The sequence below is a fragment of the Aythya ferina genome, assembly GCF_964211825.1.
Source record: "Aythya ferina genome assembly, chromosome: 10".
In the NCBI taxonomy this organism is placed as follows: Eukaryota; Metazoa; Chordata; class Aves; order Anseriformes; family Anatidae; genus Aythya; species Aythya ferina.
Genome location: NC_140306.1, coordinates 8594194 through 8619653, shown reverse-complemented (window position 1 = coordinate 8619653; position 25460 = coordinate 8594194). Strand labels below are relative to the sequence as shown.

The following is a 25460-nucleotide window of genomic DNA, read 5'->3' as shown; positions in this document are numbered from 1 at the left end:
CCAGGCATGCAGGGAAAAAATTAACACAGGAATGACAGACTTCGCTTTTTTTTTTTTTTCCCTGAACAAAGGAAAGAGTGGAAATGTTTATTTTTTTGTTTGTTTGTTTAATATTTTTTTTGACTGCCTTGGAATGGAAACTAGTTATAAGGCCTCCCATGAAGTCAGAAAATCACCAGCAACTGGGTACTTGCATAAAACTTGTGTGAGATGTGTGGTTTAAATGGATGCAAATAGATGACATTACCTTCTATAACATAAAAATCCATAAAGCAAAAAAAACAGTAGATCACAGCTGAACCACAAAGGTCTTGTACACAGATGTTGTTACTAAGGTCAAAACACTTTATCCTGGCATGAATTAATATCCCACAAGGTTTGTAGGTATCTGTTCAGTAGTGCGAAGTATTTGCAAGATCAGCAAAACAAAAAAAAAGTTATTGATTGCTCTACTGTTAAAAATCAGTTGACACAAAGTCCTCTGCGAATTGGCAGCACTTAGTACCAGAGATATACTCATTGCAGATCTTTCTAGTGACAAGATGAAACAACAAATTGACTATGCAGACAGACCTCTTTTCTCACATTTGCCTCAGAAATATTGGTGTGAAAGAGAAAACAAAACAAAACAAAACAACAACAAGGAATATTCTTTGTTAGACAACCTACAGTATACTATTTATTTCACCTGAATTTTGCATGTCCACATTAGTAATCTAAAAAGAAAATATTGGTAGAGAAAAGTTCAAAAGTTCTACATATTACTATAAAAAGGGGCAATGTATAAAGGAAAACCAACATCAGGCAAAGAGCTCTTTGCAGTGCAACACCTAGAGGAAACAGAGTGAAAGAGTTTGGACTATTTATGTTTGCTAACAAATTAACCTACCTGTGTTGTCAAATATATATATATATATATATATTAAAACATATATAATAAAATAAACATAATAAAATAATATAAATATATAAATATTATATATAAATATACACTAATATATAATATATAATAAATAATAAATATAATAGTAAATGTATGAAATAATAATAAATATAAATGTATATTTAAATATAAAGATGTATTTAGTGGGTTTAGCGGGTTTAGTGGGGACTGCTAGCGTTAGGTCAGTGGTTGGACTCGATGATCTTGAGGTCTCTTCCAACCTAGAAATTCTGTGATTCTGTATATGTAGATAATATAAATATATATTTATATCATTTAAATATATATATACACACACATTATATATATAAATGTTTTATATATATATATATAACATTTGCTACAATGTTATTTTTAAATAATTTGTGTTTTTTTTTTTTTGTTTCTTTGTGCTCCTTCTTTTACTAACAGGCTTATGTTTTCTGATCAGGTTCAGCAAAAACAAGCAACATATTTTCTTATGTAAAGCTAAAATCATTGCGATGTGGTTGGTTTTCTGACATGCATCATGACACTTCCTCTACAGAAAGTGTTTAAGATACCAAGGGAGAAATGAAACACTCAGGGATATGTTCCTGTTTAGCTATCTGCAAAAATCAGATCTCGGCAAACCTACAAGGCAACAGGATATCTAACAAGCCCTTCTGGCCATAAACACAGTTTATTGTTATATAAATACGATAATGTGAAAAGTTCTTGGACAAGAAATTGTAAGCCTTGTATTTCTAGCTATCTTTTACTAATAAAATCTCTGTCCCCGCCTGTATCTCCTTGAAATCCTGCCCTTACATTGGTACTCCAAATCAGGCTTGTCTTTGTTTGCTTTCCACTCTTTGATCTCTCAGCAATTCTTCAGAAAACTTTCATTTTCCCTGTCATTTCTCTTCTTGGCGGCTCTGTCAGTACAATGGCTCCTTTCCTTTCCCTGGCAAGAAGAACACATGCACACTGGCTCAGCTCCGCGCTCTCACAGACAGCACACCAGGATGCACCCTGCTGCAACAGACCATGACTGCTGCCTGTCTTGTTGTCTCAGGGCTATCATCTGACATTGTGACAAATACCATCTCTTCCACTTACACCTATCCCTGAAGTCCTGAAAAAATCTTAGCTTGTTATTTTGGTGATCCTACCACCCTCTTTGCATCCCTGCACTAACTCGCTCCATCTTCTTTATTCCATGTGAAACTGGTTTTCCCTTCAAGCCCCAAGATCAACATCAAGAGACAGACCTCCATCAGCAGCTGGACTTCCCCGCCTGATTCTGTTCTGCTGTAAAGTATTTTATTTTAAGATAAGATGACATTTGTTTAATTGCAAGCATGATCGTAAGACTTCTGCTACAACAGGCAATGCCTGGTAATAGTTTTGTTTTGCTTTTTAAATAAAGCAAACTGATGTACTTATGCTTTTTAGTCAAAAATCAATTCCTGCCAACATTTTCAAAAAGGCAAAATTACATGAACTAGGCATATAGAAATCTCAAATAGGCAGAAGATGAAATATTGTCAATCTTCATCCACTGAATTTGTATTATGGAATATATTTTGTGCATAGAGGATAGCTGTGCATTACTTCTTTTTACATACGACAGATGTTCATTCCTCACTCTTGTTATACAGTATAACTTAGTGGGAATTACCACACATTTCTTTGAAGAGCAGAATTTAACCCCAGATTTTGCCTTGTAAAATTACAGTGTGGCTTTTATCCTAATTTATTCTAAAAATACAGTAATCTGCTGTTCTCTATCAGTTTAGGAGTGTGGTTACAAGCAATTTGTTGCAGTTGGTTCTCTGTTAAACTTGCTGGGTGGCAACACAGACATCACCTGGGAGCAGCCACAACGTAAGCAAAGCTACTCATCGCTTTCCACTCATCTGTCATGTAGACAAAACCAGCTAGTGCAGAACTGCTACAGCCTCATGCCAAACTTATCAGATATTATTTGAACATTTATCACTAAATTGGGTAAGTCCAAGTACTGTCTTGCCACCAATCTCTCTGTCCTACCTTGTGCAGGGAACAATGTTAAACCAAAACCAGTGCTGTGTAATCCTGCCCACATGCCTGACCCAACCAAATCTCAGCAGATGTAACGGTACGTGATTACATGGAAAAAAATCAGATGCCTTAAATGAAAAGCTGCTAAGTGATTTTAAAGAGATATAAAACAAACAGAACAAGTGCTGTCTTGTGGTAAGAATTCTCCTCTTGATCATACACCTTCCCCATTTTATCTGAGATGCAGCTCTGACTTCTATCACTTTGAACACCAGGGCCCATAGGAAAAAGATGAGGAGCACCAGTTAAGCATTGCAGCCCGCACCATGCCTCACCTAAATCATTTATACAGAGATGAGCACATGCAAATCCTACAGAGATTTTGCCTTGTAGTAAGTGTTGGGCTATGGACTGTAGACAGGAATCTAATTGAATTTCTCTGTGAGCATGTGGAAGCACTTTCAGTGTATCTCTTGCTTGGGGTGCTAAGCGTAAGCATCATTAAATTGACATAACTGCAATAGACTTCAACTAGGCAAGCTCAAGCATTAGACTAAGACTTTTGTCCTAGCTCTATCTTGTCCAGGCCCCTACTGCTCCCCATGATACACTCTGAAGTGCTGTTTCACCTAGTCCTGTTTTTTTTTCTTCGTTCTGGTATGCCATCAGTGTGATTACCACCTTGTTAACGTTCAAGCAAAACAATATCCAAGGCCAATATTTAGTGCATTAACAGCACCCTGTCCCAAGATGGAAACCTGTTTGGAGACGTTTGTAAACCTAAGCCTTCACATTCAGTTTTTAATTAATGAAGACAGCTTAATATGCAATTTTGTTTTTCCATCCATCTGGCACTAGAATTGCTGAGTTGCTTCCACTGTGTTTTCAGGAAGAGTTTGGGGCTATTAGAAGAAAATTACAGCACACTTTTCTTTCTATGGTCTACTTACCTATTTCAAAGTCAAAAGGCATTTGGAATTGAGAAGAAAGTATTAGAGAAGATATTCATATTTTTATGCATTCTTTTTACTGGTAGTCACAGGACGTTTTAAATACAAGCAGAAATACAGGACCTTTTCTGCATTTGCCTTTTTGTATGTTTACGCTTTTCTATGTCAGATCTCTGCTTTTTTTTTTTTTTTTCCCAATTGAAACTTAACACATACACACACAAAATTGCAATTAACACACTGTCCATAGGCTCAACCTTACTGTTTCAACTTTAAGACACTGCTATAGTATGATTATTAAAAATGGAATATTTTTTACATTGCAATCTAGCACTTATTCTACTGAGCAATCACTTATCCTCTTGGGATAATCTTCAGGGCAGTATAGTGAGTTTTTAAATGCAAATCTCTGAGTCTTTTCCTTCTGATACGTTCAAGCTTTTTACTGAAGGAAATGTTTGTGAGCTCTGCAGAGTGTTCTGTAGTATTCCTCTATAGACATTCCTCATTGCCTGTTACAACTTTATCAATTACCATATTATAAAGAAACACAGAGAAACTAGAAACATTTTTTTTCCACCCCCCAACTAAAATCAGAGAAGGGAGAACATATAAGGAGCTGCTCTTTTTCTGACACAGTTTCATTAGATATCCTGGTGGAAATGTAACACGGAACATATGTTCATAAAGTGAACATCTGATTAATTCTGTTTCTATGTTTTTAATTGATCCATTTCTCAATACATAATGCATGAATTATCATATCTAGGTTGCACTGGAAAGCCCACTTGAAACCCTAGAATATGCAGTAGAGTAGGCTTTTGGGGATTTTTAGCAGAAGATAAGATTTAACTCAGGTCATTTTTCCTTGACATTTCTGAAAGGCATCCAGCACACCCTGCTTCACAATGGCTCCCTGAGAGGCATTGCCTGTGACACCCTCAGCACCAGAAGTACCACTGCCCACCCAAGCCGGCCAAGTAATCCATCAGGGCCAATCTCTTGCTGTGGGATTGGCAACAACCAGATGCCACACCAGAAGTTGAATGTCTCTTAACAGTACATCTAATTATCTATATTATCCAGGGGAGGAAAAGAGATTTCTTTATATCTCCATGTGGCAATCAATAGGTGCAGAACTTGAAGTTATAATCTGATTTAACTATAATTTGTCTAATGCAACCACATATGTTATTCTTCAAACAGCAGCTACCAAACACTAGATACAAACTTCTGAGCTCGTAACTGCAAACATCAACAAAACCATCAATATTTTCCTTCTATGGAAAACAATGGCGTGTCTACACGCCTATCACTGCCATCTATCAAAAGCTTCATGTTAAGCATCTTCCCTATACAAACATTTACCACAAGACCACATATAGCTTCTTCTATAAGAAGAATCAGAGAAAGATGAAAAATACAGAGTTTTAACTCTAGGAATTTTTCTAAATAAATTTTGTTTTATCAGATTCCAGTGCAAAGGAAAAACACTTCAAAGCTATGGGCTGCAAGGGTGTTAAGAAAACTCCAGGAGTTTTAGGATGTCCTTGGATAAGAGGGAACTTTTCATGGAGACTGATTTCTCAAACAAGAATTTGCATCTCTATGTTGACTTCCAATATACTGTGCTTATTCATATAACCCTTAACTTTCACCATTTACAAAAGAAATCAGTAAGTTTTGAAATGATGGGAAAACAAGGATCTTTGTCTTCTAGCCTAAGCTGCTAAAAGCCAAGAAGCTACATACCTAGGCCTACTCCAGTTTGCTATATCTGGTATGAAAAAGGACACAAACTGGCACAGTTTATTCCCCTGGAAACAGGAATTTGAATTTACATTCATTTCATCTAAACACATCAAAAGGAACGTGTTAAAGCAGAATGATACTCCACGGTTCACATGGCGTTTACTACATAGTCATGTTGTCCATTTCTGTGGCTCTTCTCCTGCACTGTATGTTTTCATTGCTTAATAATTACAGGAATGCAGAATCAATTAAAAGAAAATAATGAAAGAGAATATATAATTTCCATAAATGAAAAGAGCCACTTTCTTTAGAAATGTTATATAAGCAAATGAAGGAAATCAGCTTTAATTTAACAGATGGCAATCCATTTGAAGACACTGCTCACCACTAAGCCATACTTCCTAATTAGAGAATTTTGTCTCTGTGAACCTTTACTTATTACTGAATCATGATCTTTCCTGCCTAATCTGCTATGAAAGGCTAATTAATAATAACCCGCACTAGCCAATGTGGATAGACTAAAGTGAAAAGAAATTAGATATACATTATCTGGAAGTAATGCTCACTCTCTGAAAAACAACTAAAGGACTTTATTGACTTAACTTGTTTAACAAATGACACTTAAGTAATTCATTGACAAGCCAGAACAATGGCAGGACTGAAAGCCTATTAAGTCATTTTTTAGCAGACCCCACACAGCACTGGGTGTAAATTTCTGGTTAATTAATTAAGACTTAAATATTTCAGTGATTAATTTTTATGAAAAAATCATAAAATATAATGGTGCTGAGGGTAAGAGATTGAGGTTACTCGTATTTATTGACTGGGCTATACAAAAAAATCCATTTAGAAAAAAAAAAAAATCTTTCCCAGTTCAACCTCAGAACTCTCAATGCATTCATTGCAAACACTGTGAAAACAAAGTGCTGATACTGCTCTTACTTTTGGTGCATTTTCATCTGTCATGTGATGACTGCTTTTAGCAGACTTTGTTTAGGGAAGAATATTCAACTCAACTTAGACATACACAGCATTTCCAAGTCCTATAACCCCAGGCCTGTTTACCTAAGGATTTTGCTTAAAACAGTATTGTGCCTCGCCCAAAGACCACAGCTTTATCTCCTCTCTTCCCTGCTGAGATTGTGCCATATCCAACCCAACTTGCAGACATGCAAGCCAGCCTTTCCCACCTATACCAGCTCTGCACCCCTCTTCAGGCTGCCTAACCTACTTCACCAGAAACTTACTTCATACAGTGCCTGCCTGCTGCAAGAGGAAGAGGTCCTCGTTTATTATTATTATTTTATTTGTTGGCTTTACCACTGTAGAGCAAACCACTCAGCTCAGCCTGCCCTGCTAGGACCAAAGACAATTTGCTTCTATCCTTCTTCCACATCCAAGTCCTAGTCTCACACAGGACCCATACACGTACACAAAGCAGTGAAGCCATGGATGTGCATACTGCCTACATTGAAAAAATCTCTCTCCAATCCACAGGAGATGCTCAGTTTTTAAAACCCGCAGGGGACACTAGATCACCCACACTGACCTCCGTTTTATGGCACATTAGACTTCTCCAAATTACCATTCCAGTGAGACCTGGTTTAGGGCAACCAGCTGACTTTGCAAGATCAGGGCAACCTCTTCTATCCCATAGGAAGTAATAACAAGGAAAAGAAACTTAGAAGAAAATCAAAAGAAAATAATTTCCTGGCATTCTAGCCTTAGCTGTTATCAATGAATATTGCATTTCACTTCATCTTCTATACAACTCCTAGCATATTCAGCACCTCTGATGGAAATCAGCATGGTAAGATGACAACAAACATACCCAAGGCTCTTCAGCCCTCTTGGCTGTATCACTTCTATTTATCTGTTGTCTGCATAAGTCCCTTTATTATAAACTCTTTCTGGAGGCTAAACATTAATGAGAGATATTGAAAGCACAAAGCTCAGATTTCTGCAAGCTCAATAGAATTTATAATGATTGCAAATGCTTTTCATATAAAAAGCTAATATTTTTAATCTTTTTTTTTTTTTCTTTTTTGAATTAAAAGCCTCTTTCATATTTGATGTATTAACTGTATTAGCATTTGTTCTCTACGGATATCAAATCTTGATTATAATTATTTGCATGTTAATGCTTATTAGTACATCCAACTGGATGTGAACAATAAATAGAAAAAAGTGTAAAGTGCGAAACACTTCACGTTATATATTTCTGGAAAAGGATGGGAAACTGTAATTGTCAGTGATTGCAGCCAAGCCTATAATAATTGGAGTGAAATCTAAGGTGAAACTAATATGAAAACTGTAATTTAGTTTAACATAAGTTAGAGGGCTAGATTAGTTTATTAAATTTGGCTAGAAAATAAAATAAATTGTGTTTCTTCACATTTCCTCAGGTACAGCATTCTGAGTAACGTAAGCAGCTAAATAATGTTGTCCCCATAGTCCTCCTTAATTTGCTCAATAAAATTCACCTGATCTGCAAAGCACACAGAAATGCCAACACTCCAGGAGCTGGAGAGCCATGTGGTGAACACAGCTCCAACAAGAGCTGAGCGCTGTTCTGGTGGGCACGATGTGTGACCACATGAGCTGGGTCCCACTGATCATACTTCAGCTCCTCATCTCTTTGGTATATCAGCACCTGTTTACCCACAACTGCTTTTAAGCCAGTATCATGGTGATGTTGAGGTTTTGATCTGGTTACTATTTTATTTAAAGAAAAAATTGTTTGGGGTCAAATTCAAGGTTTGGCAAGTACAGGAAAATCCTGATCATCTTATTCTTAGGGGTCATTGCTCATCCCTGTCCCTTTCTCTCGGTTTTTCTCCTCAAAACAGGAAAATCATCTCCCCACTCTCATAGGATTCCCTTTTTTTCCTTTAAGCCAAGGACCTTACTACCCTTCTGCATGCTGTGCCAAGGGGCCACTGCCATGAGGAGGATGGAGAGATGCCGAGAACGACTACCTGGGGAAGGACTAGATTTGAGGCGGCCTCTGTCACCACTCTCTCTTCCAATTTGCTGTGAAATTATCGGTTCTTTGGGACAAAACCTCAGATGAGAGGTCGGCTCTGGATCCCATGGCATTATGGAGAACTGCCAGTGTCAGGGAACAGACCACCCCATGTCTGCTGCATAGTGAAGCACCACCAGCTGCTTGTGTTTGCTCTGTATGGGAAGGGGTAATCTCTGCTTAGGCTACCCTTGCCAATTTTTTGAACAAGAATTGCTACAAGACATTGAACAATCATTTGGATCGCTACCAATGTGATCTGGACTCTGATTCTTGAGGGCACTTGAAAGTCTCTAAGCACATTCCTAGTCAAATACAGCACTTCAGTCTGATGTAGGACTTGACCCTAATACAATCTTGGCCTGAAGGCAGTAGTACTAAGCAAGGCACACTAACACCTACATGGTGACAAGATAACCCCTTATTTTTTTGTGAAAACTGAGTTTAATTGCAGTTTCATTCATGATAATGACCTACATAATTTTCAATAATTGGATACAATTTATCTTTTCTTAATGAAAAAAAGGAAATTAGCAAAGAGAGGATACTGAAAATGCTTCATTTGAAACCTCTTCATTAATTATAGGGATGTCTAAACACCATTTTGAGAACTGTACTTACAGTCTAGCTAATAATTTTTTTTGATTCTTCTGTAGACCTTACCATAACATTATACTTGAAAAATAGCACCTACTTGTAGGAGGTACCCATTTTACTTGGATACTATTAGCTCCACTTCTGAAGTGAGTGATAACTCCACATACACTTACATACACGCACACTCGGTTATTCCCAGTTTTCAGTGGGCTTTGTATCAATTGCAGCATTTTAAAATCCTTATTTTAAAACTAATTAATTATTATAGTTGACAACATGTTCCTCATCACTAGCTCTGATGTCAGCATTCAAAGGATGAAACAAAACAAGATGGACTTTGAATAGGCTGGTATACCTGCTATATTCTTGCAGATGACAATGACTAATAAAACTCTGTATAACACACTATATTTACCAAGTCTCATTTTACATTTGTTGACTTACTAAATTACTTTGACATATCTCCAGTTTATGTTCTATTACTGAAGAATAACTACACAACAGATGGCAGTGTGTTTGCATAACAATTTTTTTCATCAGGTCAAACTACAAGGTGGTTATAGGAATTGATATACATTAGTAAGCATGGGGACTTTTTTGGTAATATCAATCAGCATCAGCAAAGTAACTTCTACACTGGAAAGGAGATATATATCATGACTGACAATGCTTTAAACAGCAAAGCTGTAGTACCAAGGACTAAGATTGGAGGAGTACAGCCCATATACAGAAACAGAGACTGCTAGATAGAATCTTTTTTTTTTTTTTTTTTTTTTTTTTCCCAAAGAGGAACTTGAGACCTTTAAATCTTCCAAAAATATTAACAGAGAATTGCTATTAAATCACATTGGAATCAATTCGGTATATAATTAAGTATCTACATCTGTACCTACTGCACTTTTCTGCAACAAGCAATAGATAATTATGGACTACGTTATGTCATCTTAAAATAGTATCTTTCAAATTTTGCAAATAATGAAAATTATTGCAAAGGAAAGCTATGCTCCTCTGAGAGTCATGCTAGCTCTTTACAAAAAAAAAAAAAAAAAAAAAAAAAAAAAAAAGCAAATTAAATCAAAACCCAGAATCCTTGCTTCTTAGAATGGAGCCAAAGATATTTGAATGAAAAAGTTACGCTTCCCCCTGCACTGCAGACTGAATCAAACTTCTTAAACTAACAGGATTGCCTTTGGTTCTCTCACCTCAGCCACCACCCTGCAATGTTGCCCAACATGGCAGTACAAAACAGTCTGATCCTGTGTTCAGAACAAATGACTAGAGAGAGGAGGTAGAAAAAGGCAAACTGCATCTCAGGATGCCCGGTTTCAGTTCCTAGTTTGTTACCCCTGTGTGTTACCTTACCCTGGACATGTCATTTCAACTATTTGTATTTCAGTAACGAGGACGACAATTCTGAGACCTATAAACATAAGACATTATATCAAAAGGAAGTACAGTTATTACTTAGAGTTGATATATGCTATAATAAGAGGTACTTTCTATTTTGTCTGGTTGGTAAGAACAGATATGTGACATTTCAATTAATTTTCAGACAAAGAGACAGCTAATATTAAAGACTCACTGTCAATGTCTGGAAAAGAAATAATAACAGAAGAGTTAACAAACCACTAAGATTATGTGTTCTTCATAGAAACAATATAAAGACAAAGTTCTGATTAAATGATGCATTTTTTAAAAAGAACATCCTTTTCCAATGTATGACTGCCATTGGGGAGGGCAGGGAACAGCTGTTTTCAATGAGAAATTCTAGCTTGTCTCTGTGGGTGAGTATTTCTATTTGTGATGTATCCTGCTTAGTGCCAGACCACTAATTTTTAGTAATGCAGGCTCTGTCTTTGAGGCACAAAAAGGGTGAAGTGGTGTAATAATTTGGAGGTTGAAAATTCACTGCTTGATGCCTCCCACAGTAAATTTGACCCTGGAATATTAAGGGGTGTTAAATAAATTGGACAAAGAGGTGTATGGGGAGTAAAAGTGCCAGACACGCTGCCATGAATGAGCAATTAGATGTTCACGAACCAGCTTATCACAAATTACATGCCTACAATATCTATTACTGTAATGACCTTGAGAGTTGACTCATATTCTCCCTTAACCTAATGAGCATGCTGAGTATAATCAATTACGTCTGCAATTAAAATTATAATTTGTCTAACAAACTCTTCTTCGCTTTCAGACATTTTTTAACAAAGCTTGTTACATACTAGTAAAATATAAATATTAATTTTCTGTTGTGTTCTCATTTCTTTTCACTTACTCTATGGCTAATATATTAAATCACATTACCTCTCTCCATTATTTATTTATTTATTTATTTAAAGTTTTCAGCAAAATTTAGCCTAGTTTCAGTCCTGAATGTCACAGGATAATTATAACATTTAACAGCAATTTATCATGTCCCAATAGGATTTGCAACCTGTCTTTGCTTGCCTATTGAAATGTGTTTGCATGTTCCACTCACCAGTTACTGCAAATACTCTGTCTTTCACTTCTATACACACACACACACACACTTGTCCTGTTTTACTGGAGTGACCAGAAGGTGTTCTGCTAAACAGAGCTGACATCTGTTTGCCAGCCTGGACCTGCTGAGGTCAACTCAACCCAACATAAGCTAAACACAGCCCTAAACATTAAGAAACAGGATGTCATTCATTGCAATCTGCTGCTAATTATAAAGTCAACCAGGCTCACAACGACAGAACAATTTTTCTGCTTATATATACACGTATTAAAAAGTGCTTGGAAACATTAATAAGGAAATTCAACATAATCCTCAGAAAATAGAAAGAACTGGGAGAGGTGTTTTAAAAGTTGCTCCACACATTTTGTGGAAGGAACAAGTGAAGGACACCTTTCCAGTTCTCAAGAAAAGACAACAACAAATTTAATGTATGACAGTTTCAAAACCCACAACGTGCTGAAACCCTACAGTAAGTTCAGAGAACTTGAAGTCAAGCCACATTTCTCTTAAGTGGGCATTGCTTAGGTGTTCCTCTCTGTCAGTGACATTAATGCACATGCTGCTAGCACCCATCAGCACCCATCGGCACGCAGTCACTGCAGCGAGGGAAACCCTACACCACAAAAACAGCAGCTTGGCATCAGTCAAGCAAAGGCCAGGATTCAAAACAGCAAGCAAAGCTCTTCAGGGCATCACACAAAGATACTCCACAAAGTAGAGTCACCCTAGAGCAGCACTCTGCCCAAGGCAAAACTGTACTAAATCCCTTCTCTAGCCTAGCTGCAGCAAGCTAGATCAGCAATAGCATGCTGCCCACAACTAGAGGCATGCCCAGGTCCATACAGATGTGCAGTCTCCCATGCAGGTAGGATCAGTGCTTTCTTACAACAGAAAACCAGCAATCTGCCTCCCAGCTTCAAGCTGCTGCCGGGCAAGCCCAGCAGATGCAAGCAAAACACAGCCCTAACTGCTAACGAATGAGATGACATTGCTCGTCTTGCAATCTGCTGTTAATTATACAGCCAACCAGGTCGGCAACACCTGAGGCACAGATGCCATCAGGGAGCTGCTGTGGCACAGTCCTGTGCTGAGGAATTGCGCCCAAGGAGTTTCCTCGCCTGGGACAGCAGTGTTTTGGCACACAGCATTTTTCATGCAGGAGGGAATTAGCTGAAAGACTCATTTCATGCTCCTACGGTCTGCTCTTAAAACTCCCAATTATGTGGAAGTGTGTCAAACTGAAGAGCTTTATTTGCTTACTTTCCTTCTGCAATGCGCCTTCTTCCCAAGACCTTCACATGTTTATTATTCTTAATGCTTTCTATGAAATATTGATGTCTACCTCAGAAATGAGGAATGATGAAGCTGTGTTATTTATAATAATAAAAAAAACTCACAAAAATGAGTTTTGTTTCCTCCAGATTTTGGATCATTGTTGTGCACTACACCTGGACTGAGGCCTGGAGAATGACTGACTGCTGTGGAGCACAGCTGAAAGTGCAGAAAATGGGGAAAAAAAAAGGATACTTCAGGTACAGAAGTAGCCTTTCTGAGACAGTCACTCTTTTCAACATGGTACAAATAATTAATAAACTATCCCATATTTTGTATTTATTTTTGTCAACAAAAGCTAATCAAAGGTTGCTTGTTGTTTTTTTTTTTTTTTTTTTTTTCTAAGAAACTCAATTATTACACTAAACTAGATTACACAGAAAATTAAATCATAAATCCATGTGACTAGGCCCTGCCTCTGTTGCTCCTAAACACAACTTTGCTCTCTTGAGCACCTCATTTAAGTCAAAGTCAGAGCTTTGAAACTAGTTATGGATTCGATCATTTAATAACATGAAACAAGTAATTGTGTGGGAAAAAAAAATATTTAATTAGGCCCTACTGTTAATCAATAGTAATCTATTCATTCATTAATTTGCATATCCCTTTTTTATGTGTGCCTACAAATTCTATTAGATTTTTTAAAAAAAGTTTATTAACTTTCTACTTTCACTATGCAAAAGGAGGTGCTCAAACCATATATATTAAGCAGAGCAAATAACTGAGCAGCAGGAATGTATGTATGCCCTATAGAACTGACTGCAGGATAAGATTTAATAATGAAAACAAGGAAAAGAAATAAAAGAGAAACAACAGAGCCTGGTCTCCCCAGGATGTATGCATAATTCTCATTAATGTTAATGAAAGATACTAAGTGTATGTGCACTGAGGGGGAGTTTATTAGAACCTAATAAATTCTGGGAGTTTTCCTTATTTATTTATTTATTTATTTATTAAACTAATAGTTACTATAACAGGGAACTTCTTTAGCTGAAGTAGAAGATATCTGAAGAAGAAATAAAAACACTACATTAAAACTTGCTTAGTAGGTTACTCTCTTAAAATGCTACTTTACATACAAAATTATTAGATTTACACGTGACTAACAATTGTAGATTCAAATTATAAACTCTATGAATTCAAAGAATTACTTGTACAAGTAGGGTCAAAAGTGTTTGTATGGAAATGGTAGAAGCTCCGCTGATTTAGCTCATATATTTTCACAAGTGAACTAAATAATTTATATCAGAGAATAATCTGTCCTATGACATCAAGGTTATTCTATTTATATGGACTCAGAGAATTAAACAGAGGTTACAGATGCATTTCTACTATACCATAATTCTGAATCTATCCTATTGTGACTTCACCAAAAGGTCACAGTTGAACAAATGGTTTGGGTTGTGTTCAAAGATGACTTATTTGCAGAAAAAAAGCATCCATTAAATATGGTCTGAACTGATCCATTCTTTAGTCTGGGCAGAAATGCCACCCCCTAATGAAAACTCTCCAAAAGAGTTGAGGCATGCTAGAAGGCTGCATAAGAAAATATCATGGTCTAAATGGCCTCATTGCCTCTTCTACAACTTCTCAATAAAAAAAAATAATAAAGCTCATTAGCAGTTTCTTTTGTTTTGTTTAAAAAAAAAAAAAAAAAAAAAAAAAAAACAGAAAGGAAAAGACAGAAAGAATGCTACCTCTGGGCATTATCTCTATTTTAAATACTAAAAACTAGACTTGAAATCAGGCAGAGAAATTCAACATTCAAGGAATCAAGTAGAGAAATTCACCGTTTCAGTTTTAGACATCTTTAGCAGCTAGATCAAGACAATCATTCACATGAGCACTTTCCATCTGGTCTGGTTTATTTTCTTCCAGCCTCTCACAGAGAGAATTTGGATCCATGATGTCAGGCAAGAAACTTCATTTTATGTTCTCTAAGGCAGCAGTGGAGGAGGTAAGTCACAGAAAGTATAAAGAAAGAGAAAAGAAAATGGTTTGATTTTTCAGAGTTAATAACCTAGGAGATTGCCAAAAGAGAAACCATTTCTCTCCTTCAGAAGACCTGAGCAATCTGGCAAACACAGGATGGCTTTCCAATCTTCTGCCTTTGCTACAGGGTATAGATATCCTTGCCCCTGGCTGCACAGTCATGCTCTGAAGCACTACTGGGCAGGATTTGTTTAGAGGAGACAAGTACATGCACATACCTCACTTAGCACTGGTACAGTACACAGGTACAGGCAGAAACAAATTTGTTCTGACTTTATGTGTTATTCCCAGTCCAGAAACAGGGGCAGCCTATTAGACCAGACCTGAGACCACGCTAACAAGTACAGCAGAGAGAAACCATTTGGTTGTTTGCATCTGACCATTTAGACATAACCTGAATATGTTTTATCCATGATGAAAACCAAAGTAGTTTCTCAGGGTCCTCCACTTGGACATACTGTCCTTTTACCCTGGGACTGCCATAGCTAAGAATTCCCTCTTTATAGGGTGAGTACTCACCCTAACTGTGAGATATCTTGCCAGAGTGCAACTTTCAGGAATGATAGGGCAAATGAGTCTTGAGAGAAGAATTTTGCTTTGTTTTTCTGTACACTCTTGTCTTCTCCAGTCTGGCTTGCAATGAGCATGATAGAAAACCCACTGAAGTGTCCAGAGCTCCTGACACTATTTTTATTTCAGCTGCAAAAATATTACATACTCTTCACCCTGTCATCCTGTCTGGAGCTTACTGAGCAAGTTTTATTTTATTATTTTAACCCTGGTTTTCCATTTCTCAATTATTTCAAGGAGAGGCTTTTCATGCTCACAAATAAAGTCCTGCATGGGCTAACAGGGTACTTCCAGAACAGACTAAAATGCATGGACTAGATCAAATGTACCTATATCTCACGTGCTTGGATTTTCAGTAGGTTACAGAAGAGTGTAACCACCTACTCTTTCACGTGATAAAACCTTTCTAGGGGCACTGAGCTAGGAAAGACCTCCATTCCCTTGCTGCTAGGTGCAAAAGCATTACAAATACTTTCCATATTTTCTAAGTTTTGGCAACAAACTTTCAATCTGTGCAGGCTCTCTGGGAAGCTGCAGGGACAGTTTTAGATAGACAGTTCTCTCTTTTGAAGGGGAGGTAACTTTGAGGGGGAAACAGTCCAGCTTAATATTTTCTTTATTATTGGATTAATAAGACTGCCAGGGCTCTAATGAATGAGTTCCCTTTGTCTGGATGAAATTGGGTCATTAACATGAGCAAAGCACTGACTTTGCCTTTCCTAAGAGACTCAGATGTTACAGCATCCAGCCACACAGCTAAGGCACCGAAGTTTAACACAGATAAGTCAGCTGAAAATGCCTTTGGGCAAGAACACCCAACAACCTCAACCTTACAACACTTTAAAAGTGTGTAAGTGCCTGCTTATAGAAGACATGCATCGTGTGTAGAAAAGCATTCCATTTCATTCCTGACCCCTCAGAATGGCAGATCTTTGAAGTAAAAGCAGTACCTGGTAGGTAAGAATGCAAAGACAATGAGAAGTTGCTGCTCAGATTTGTTTCTTTCCAACCCAAACCATTCTATGAATCTATGAGAAGTGCAAAATCACATGAGGCCAGAACACTGGGACACAGTATTCTGCTATAAAGCATTATATTAATTTTTAGAAGGAGTTATTCAGAAGCCTATTAAACTGAAATATAGCTTTGCAACACTTGCTTAATAAACAATTTTCACCTAATACAAAACACAACAGCATCAAGTTACATGTCTGAATTAAATGGGAATACTTTCATAGATTTTGCACATTTCTTGGAGAGTTACATTCTACTTGAAAGCAATCTTTTGTAACAAAAAATATGAAAAAGAAATAAAAAAGAAAGCAAGCATGCCCCCTGTAAAATGAAGAGGTTTATAAGATATGAGCTTGACAAAGAGAAGTATTATAGATGAGATGGAGCATGGAAAGAAATTCATACACTAACCACGCAAAAATTAATCAGACATCCTTGACTATGCTATTAATGATTTTAGACCTGATGCATTGTCTGGGATTTCAAGAGGTTTTGCATTTGCAGTACAATGGGGGTATTTGTAGGACCTGTACTCAAGAGTGGCATTTGATTGATTGTACATACTCTGGGACAGAGAATGATTTAAATGCAAAACATATTGCTGCAACATGGGAACAAAGAAGTGAAAGACACTTTCTAATTAAAACATAGGATTTTTGATCCTAATCTCAGTCATTGTGGGGCAAATGAAGAGCAGCATCTACAGCAATTCATGAATTTCTCAACATCCCTCCCCATCTTCTGTTTGTATTTTTTTTGTCAGAAAATGCCAATTCAGTGAAACAGAAAGTTTGCAAAAGAGGTTTGGTTTCCATGAAGAAAAGGTTTTAATGTTTTCAAAATACCCTGTTATAACATTTGCAGAGGAAAACCTTTCTACCTTTCAGCTAGAAATACTTTCTCTTTTTGAAACAAAACTGTTTATAGAAAAAAAAAAAAGTCTTCAACTTCCCAAATAAACCCTTCTGAATGACTGATTTGTTCAAGATTCTTCTGTCACGAAAATTGTAAATATCTGAACACACTCCAAAAAAAAAAAAAAAAAAAAAAAAAGTATATTTAAGCATTTTTTTTTCAAAGCAGACATGGGCTGTCCTGGAGCTGTAAGGAGAAGGGTAAAGCATGGGGAGCCCTGGCAGAGTTTAACCCTTCCCTGCAGTAATCAGCCAGGTCGCTGTGGGCAGCATGAAGTAGTGCCCCAGCACAAGCAGGGCTCCGCAGAACAAGTGCTTGCTTTCCACTTGGATAAAATGGAAAGCCACCTGCAGCCCCAGCACATGGGGCTCTGCTGATGCCTGATGTGGCTGCTGAGGACTGGGAGAGGCACTTCTGTGCTCCCACAGCCCTTCCTGAATGGGCATGCATACTTCATTTTGTGCACATGCAAGTACTCTTGCAGGTCTGCATGCATTCCTGATTTAACTCTCACCCATTGTCCCTTGGGAAAAAAAAAAAAAAAAAAAGGCCAGCAAACTGCTCTGCAGGTCTCCTGCAGAAGGTGGTTGTGCCGAGCAAGTGATGAGCTAGATGCTGGATGTAGCCAAGAGAGCTGCATGACTTTTAATATCTGAGTGTACACTAAGGCAAATTAAACAAGCATTTGAGCCCACTTACTTGCTTATTATAGTTTAATTTAGACAGTGTCAATAACTCTGAATAGCTCAGGGGGTATTTTTGGAATTAAACTACATAAAGCGAATATTCATCTAAGAAATCCATATGGTAAGAAAGGAGAGGGAAATTGCTAGCACAGAATAGTAAAATCTTCCTTCTCATTACCATTCTTCAACATAAGTCTTCTGAAATTTGTCTTTTACTTTTCTCATTCATAGTTGCACTTTTTAAATCTTATGGGTTTGGGTTTTTTTTGTTTGTTTTCTTTACAGACTAGTCCACAGAGATATTCTGTGATTGTCGGTCAGGGTTACAGCATGACATTGGCTACTGGAAATTAAAAATCATCCAGATTCAGAAGTATCTGGATGTTTGGTTGAATGGTGAATTTAGCAGTAATTCACTGCCAAAGAGAATTTTTTTGAAAACTTCTGTCTCCATTCCTTCAGGGAACCTCAAAGCTTGATATTTCTAGCTCAGACTTCATTATCCAGGTCTTCATTTTCATTTATCAGTGCCTTGGAGCCTTTGGTATTCTCAGTTAAGATGGTGTCATGTCCATCAATCACTGGGCTATTTCCTAATTCCCAATTTTCTTTGATCTCTTTCAGCCTTCAAGAAACCTCTGCAACCGTGCATGGGTGTATACTAGATGCAGATACCTCTTTTGTCAGCCACTGCCATCTTTTAAGAACAGGAACTGACCAGTACAAATTAAGTGGATCTTAAGAAATGTTTTCATTCTAAGTTCTGTATATTATTATATGTATTAAGGGAGGGTCTAAACACCCATCTGGGACCAGTGCTTTTTGGGGGGCAAAACAAAAAGCAACACAATCTATGCAATGAACAGGAGTGAGGACCTGACAAAAAAAAAAAAAAAAAAAAAAAAAAAAAAAAAAAAAAAAAGAGTTTTGCTATAGAAAACATAGGTCTGGTTATTGGACCAAAAGGAGGATTAGACCAACACAAGGCTGATTTTGAAAAGGGCCTTGAAGGAAAGGGCAAGAATTATTTAGTGTGAGCAGAAAACTAAAAGCCAACAAAAAGACCTTACATGGCAGTTGGCAAAACGCAAAAAATCTGGATGCCCCAGCTGCTTCCCTGTGGCTGTAAGGGCCAGTATATTCCTAGCTTTGAAAATATACACTATTAACATCCCAGAAAAATCACCCCAGTCTATGTATAGTACCATAGTAGAAAGAAAATTATGAGCTGAAAACAGACACACCAGCCCTAAAACTGCTGAATTTGCTGCATTGATCACCCATCTGCAATATTATATATACTCCAACCAAATATTTTTAGTGTGGTTCTCAGCGCACTTTGAAGAGACTACTATACTTAATCAAATCATTTCTGGACATCCCAAAAGCTTTCAAGAGAGCCATGGTTCCTAATAATAAAGCAAACAAGACCATTTGTTCATGTTTCAGTACAATCTGGTTTTCAAAATCTTGTTTCTTCCATGTTTTTTCTACTTGAAACTTTTAAGTCATTTAGAGGTAAGAAATTTTTTGCATTTCTCAAATGCCAGCTTATTATTTTTATTAATATTATTATTATTAATTATTTTTTTTAAGAGAGTAAAAGGTGGCCTCTAATACTCCATTAAGCAAAGCCTCACATCTGCCAGTCTGCAAGGAAAGCAGGCTGAGACATCAGAAGTGTTGCAGTTAGTGAATTTAATCCTTCTGATGCAATCAGGCTGCAATGTGATCTGATTAAACTTAAAGACTCAGACCTGAAGTCCCGTACTCTAGGTCCAGGGACAGGTAGACAAATAGTATGAAAGAGCAATCTCCTGTGGGCTTAAATAAACCCTAGAATCTACAGTTCAGGTTAAGATTTCTAAGGAATGCAAGCCAGGTGGATTCGTTTAACATAGCATTAAAAACACATCTGGAAAAGAAAAACATGTACATCAAAAATAATGGTAAGGTAATCTTCTCAGTGTAAAATAATTAGTGCAATATGTGACACACAAAATAAATTTCTGCACATATACCTACACTGCCACCATCAGCCTCAATTTCTCATTTATTTAGGTGAACCTGTAACTGGCAAGCAGGCACTTTGTCATGGATAACAGTGGAGGTGTTGAGCTGCCGGAGACTTCAACGCTGCTGCAAAATAGAGTGTGTGTTCATATGTGTTTGCACAATGGACACTTGCTGTGCAATATTATCTTGTCTCTACAGATAAATTAGTTGCATCATGCTCCTGCCAGCTTGATTTGTTTAGCCTTTACAGAGTACAGAGTGCATGGAGTTTCTTGTGATTGAATCTCACATAAAAGGTAAACCTGAGAGTTTATTCTACACTATGCCATACATCCACCAAGGCAGCTAGAGCATTTGCTGACTTGATGTTGGAAAGAAAGCTATAAAATATACTGGGGAAAATCTTGAAACGTCACTCACTTGACATGGCAATAAGAGCTCTGCATTAAGATGCAGAGCTGATTTCCCTGATCCATGAAATTGCCTGGATATTTAAGGCATTCTCAAATAGAACCAGTGTGAAACTCACTCTCCATTCCTGACACAAGGACGCTGTAGGTTTTGCATTCGCTAAGAAAAACAGAGCTCAAAATTGCAGATATAAATATTCTTTAAGAGAGAACCTAAATACAATTTCCTCCCCCCTAGGTAGGATGAAATAAGAATTCAAAATGTGTTTAATGCTGGAAGATGGTTATGCTTGCTCACACGTTGCTTAGAGAAGCTCAGGTTCTCTGTTGTGAGTTGGTGCAAGAAGCTCTTACCGTAAAACACAAAGTGTGCAAGTCTGTGGCCACCGTTGGAGAGGGATATTTCTCCCTGTCACAAATAGGTGACAGGGCTGGAATGTATGCAGTCTGTGGGCAGCTGTGGAAAAGATGATGAAGGAACAAGTCTTACGAGGAGCGGCTGAGGGAGCTGGGCTTGTTCAGCCTGGAGAAGAGGAGGCTCAGGGGCGACCTTATCGCTCTTTATAGGTACCTCAAGGGAGGCTGTAGCGAGGTGGGGGTTGGCCTGTTCTCCCACGTGCCTGGTGACAGGACGAGGGGGAATGGGCTTAAGTTGAGCCAGGGGAGTTTTAGGTTAGATGTTAGGAAGAACTTCTTCACTGAAAGGGTTGTGAGGCACTGGAACAGGCTGCCCAGGGAAGTGGTGGAGTCACCATCCCTGGAGGTCTTTAAAAGACGTTTAGATGTAGAGCTTAGGGAAATGGTTTAGTGGGGACTGTTAGCGTTAGGTCAGAGGTTGGACTCGATGACCTTGAGGTCTCTTCCAACCTAGGAAATTCTGTGATTCTGTGATTCTGTCTATGGAATACTTTGTACTACTTTAAGGTCTGAGACCTGGGATGTGATTCAGAATTCCTCAGGAAATGTATTCTTTCCTGCTGCTAAAGGCTGAGAAAAGAGCCATCTATACTTCCAAAGTACTGGTGGGCTGAGGATCAGGTATAATGTTTCTTCCAAAGACAAACACACAGACCTCATTAATGGGAGAATTGGAAAGGACCAGGAGCTTCCCTAAAATGCCATCCAGCAGACTCCAATAATTTAGATTCACAGGACAACAGTATAAACAAGGAAAGGAGGACAGTAATGTTAGATTCTATAAACAGCTTCCAATTAGATAACTAGTATGGTTTCAGTACAGGCACCACTGACGTATCCTGACATCGCAGTACATCTGACTGAAACATGCACACACCAGCAGGTTTCATGCCAACGCAATGAACATATAACATTAGCAAACAATATCTTACCGTGGATTTCTATCCAAAATCGCTCTAAAAGACCAATCTCCTTTAAACGTGGTGCAGGCACTGCACATATCTCAGGCATCTCCACAGCAAAAAAAGACCTGAGACATAATCAAATTCAGGTCCAAGGTTTTTCTTTGACATGGATTACTATTTCTCCTTGTTGAAAAATAAGGAGAATTTTCAGATAAAATTTCTCAGTTTATATTTTCCACCAAGCTGATTGCTTTTCCCATTTTGTAGTGAGGTTTTGCACTGATCAGTTTAACAGCCAATACTCATCCCGTTTCCTGTAATTCTTTTCCCATGTAGCACATGTAGTAGCTTATATCTATACAGGTATCCAGAATTATACAAAATAAAATAGGAAAGACTCTTGAAGCCATCTGGTGTGTGCCCCCATTCAGAGCTAGATCAGCTACACCTAATTAGCTCCTGACATACCCTTGCCTACCCTATTGAAACAGAGACTTCACAAACTCCCTTGGATATTTATTGTGATGCTTTGCTATTCTTACTATTAGAATGTTTTCCTAATGTTAAATCTGTTCCAGAAATTTTAATTACAAGTTCTCTTAGAGAAAAACTGGATTATTGTGTATTTTTATACATGCAAAAAAACACATAGAAACAAATGACACACCGAATGCAAAGTTCATAAATTATTTGTAGATCACGTGGTTTTACAAACTTTCTAATTCAAAGGAATTTAAGTGGAACCAGCTATTTATGTACCCTCCCTATTGTTCACTTTAAAGAAGATCTTGATCATAGTAATTTTTTCCCCAATTCCAGTTTTGAAAGCTCTAAGTTCTCTGAAGAAAATAGTTGTTGGCATTTTCAGATGATAAACATCCTAAAGTGATGATGATAAATTACAGTGCAGCCCAATGATGCAGAAAAGTAGAGAAATGCAAACTGCTAACCTCCAATTTATGAATACACACTCTTTATTATGGAGTCTAGGGGTTCACAGCTGTAAGAGTGGGTCATTTTCATCTCATTGCTCATTAGAAGTATAAGATGGAAGCACTAAGGGTGGCTACCATTTGCAATGTACCGGATAGATTAATGCTTAATGTTCTTTGTCTCTGGTATGAATACAAAATGATACAGATTTTTTTTTTTTCCCTTTTTAAGGCCTATGTAAGCATCTGTTATTGCTCACAATCACACAAGATGGGGATTTTTACATCTGGTTTTGCTCATTCATATTAGAAAATTTTCTCACATTTTAACTTAATCATCCCTATAATTTTTACGCAGGAAAAAAAAATAATACTTGTTCAAGATAGCAAAAGAAATCCTGTGATCCATTTGCTAAGACATGTCCGTGTTTAATGATGAAATTTATTCAGGAATGTATTTAAACTGTGAAACTTTCACCCAACTACAGGCATTCCCAGTGAAACCCACCCAATGAACTCTAAGTCATGACCTGAGGAATCAGTTTTATTGCAGTATGGCAGTAAATTGTATTACATTTCTTCATCACTGCTCAGCTTCCCAAAGCTTGGGGATTTTCTAATTTCTTCTTCTCTCTCCCTTTCACCTCTCTGATAAATATTCAAAGCAGGCAACAAAAAGGCACAGGAAAAATAAGGTCAATACAAGCAAATTGGAAAGAAGTAAAATGTTTCTATATGCTATCATTTGGTTGTTAGAGTTATCTTAATCAACCCAAACAGCTTCTTTGAGCCATCTAATCTGATTTTACAAAGTGCTAACCCATAGCCATATTTGACTTTCCTTTGATTCCAAACGTTAAAAAAAAAAATAGCCTTTATCTAATGTTCAGGCATATAATCTAACTACACATGCATTTGCATTTGCATTACGAGGCAGTGAAACATGGCTGGAGAGCCATCTTGGATGTTATCTATGTTATTACTCAAGTGGAGAGTATAATCATAAATCCTTTTGCCTTCCACCCCCCGCCTTTTTTTTCAGAAGTACACTTAAAATCTGTTTTTAAGCTTCACTGGCTCCATTACGTTTGAACTTCAGTAACAAGAATGTGATATGAATATGTAGAGAGCAAGCAGAGACAAAAGGTATATTTTCACAATGTGGTTCAGTTTAACTGTTCCTATAATTATCTACAACTCATTAGGCAATAAAAAGACAAACAAAGAGATTAAGAATGGAAGGGCAATATTTTCTCCATAAAACAAACACAAAAACCTTAAGCAGATGCTTCTTTTCTATGGCTTCCCTTGCATAAATACACCCAGCAGCTTAGAAAAGATATTTTCATGATTGAAAACTTTTGTCTAGAAAAAAACCTGTAAACATTATCCAGTGCAATTTCAATAAAAAGTATTTACAGCTATTGTACACTTGGGATTTTTTGATCTCAAGGATAACATAACAATACAGCAATGGTCTGCAGATGACTAGCTTTGATCTTTTATTAGTTCTTATAATTGTCTCTTAATTTGTATTCTGCATAATAAGCACTCACCTTCACAGTTTGTCCGGCTTCAGGGCCATCCTGTAAGCAAAGGGAGAAGTCTCAGGTTAGAGGAACTAACAAGGATCACACACAGGGATTCAGAAATATCACTCATTAATCATTCACATCCAATTTCATTGTATGGTAATTTAGCATATTCTCCTGGGGTCCCTTCAACACAGTTTTTAGACTAGGTGCCTTTCCACATCAGGCCATGGCAGAGTGAGAAGCGGTATCTTTGACCACAAAACCCACAGTTGTTAATTTTCATGCTTTCAGATTGTATTTTTGAATAGCTAGCAATAGGTTTCTGATCCTTGTGAATATAAAATCAGACAAGTAAGTGAGAATTTAATCAAAGCATGCTTTCTTAAAGTCTTATTCTAAGGAAATAGGCTTAGTCTTCTGATTTGCTTTAAAAAAAAAAAAAAAAAAAAAAAAAAAAAAAAAAAAAAGCTCTTTTTTTGGCACAGAAACCCAGTACAAATAACTGAAAATAACTGATAACATATTTACATGGCCATATCTCTCTGCCTGCATATAGATGTGCGTGAGTAGGAGAGAAGGAATTACTCCTTTCCATTCCAAACTGTGGGTTACCTGCTGAAGACAGAGATGTGACTGCCTCCTCTAGAAGTTCAATCCTGCAAACACCTCCTTGGGAAAGGAGTACTTGTTGAAACACTCATGAGTAAGTATTGTGTTCGAGAGTGTTCCCAGGCTTAGCCAAAAGAATAGCAGTTAGTAATTATCCAAACTTTTCTCTTTTTTCTCTTAGCAATGAGAATTTCTCTTTCAATGGCAAATCTGGCATATTGCCATCCACTGTGCAAAACATTAATATGCTTTTTAATTTTTTCCTTAATTGTTACTTTGCATTTGTCATCCCTTAAAACTTGAATGCCCTTTTGTCATTGGCCTACAAAAGGTGGTAGGAAGCTTGCTAAAATAAATCATGAAACCTTTTT

At 37.3% G+C, this 25460-nt stretch overlaps 1 protein-coding gene across 6 annotated transcripts in view; it reads right to left on the bottom strand.

Annotated features, from left to right (window-relative positions):
* FHIT (fragile histidine triad diadenosine triphosphatase) overlaps positions 1-25460 on the bottom strand; it is a 565148-nt gene that overhangs the window by 113159 nt on the left and 426529 nt on the right. For all 6 annotated transcript variants that reach the window (XR_014696330.1, XM_084530544.1, XM_084530543.1 and 3 more), the window contains exon 5: positions 24502-24531. Coding sequence is in view for 5 of the 6 variants with exons in the window: in XM_084530544.1 (XP_084386670.1) it covers positions 24502-24531 (30 nt within the window). In the remaining variant the exon portion in view is untranslated. The remainder of the gene's footprint in view (positions 1-24501; positions 24532-25460) is intronic.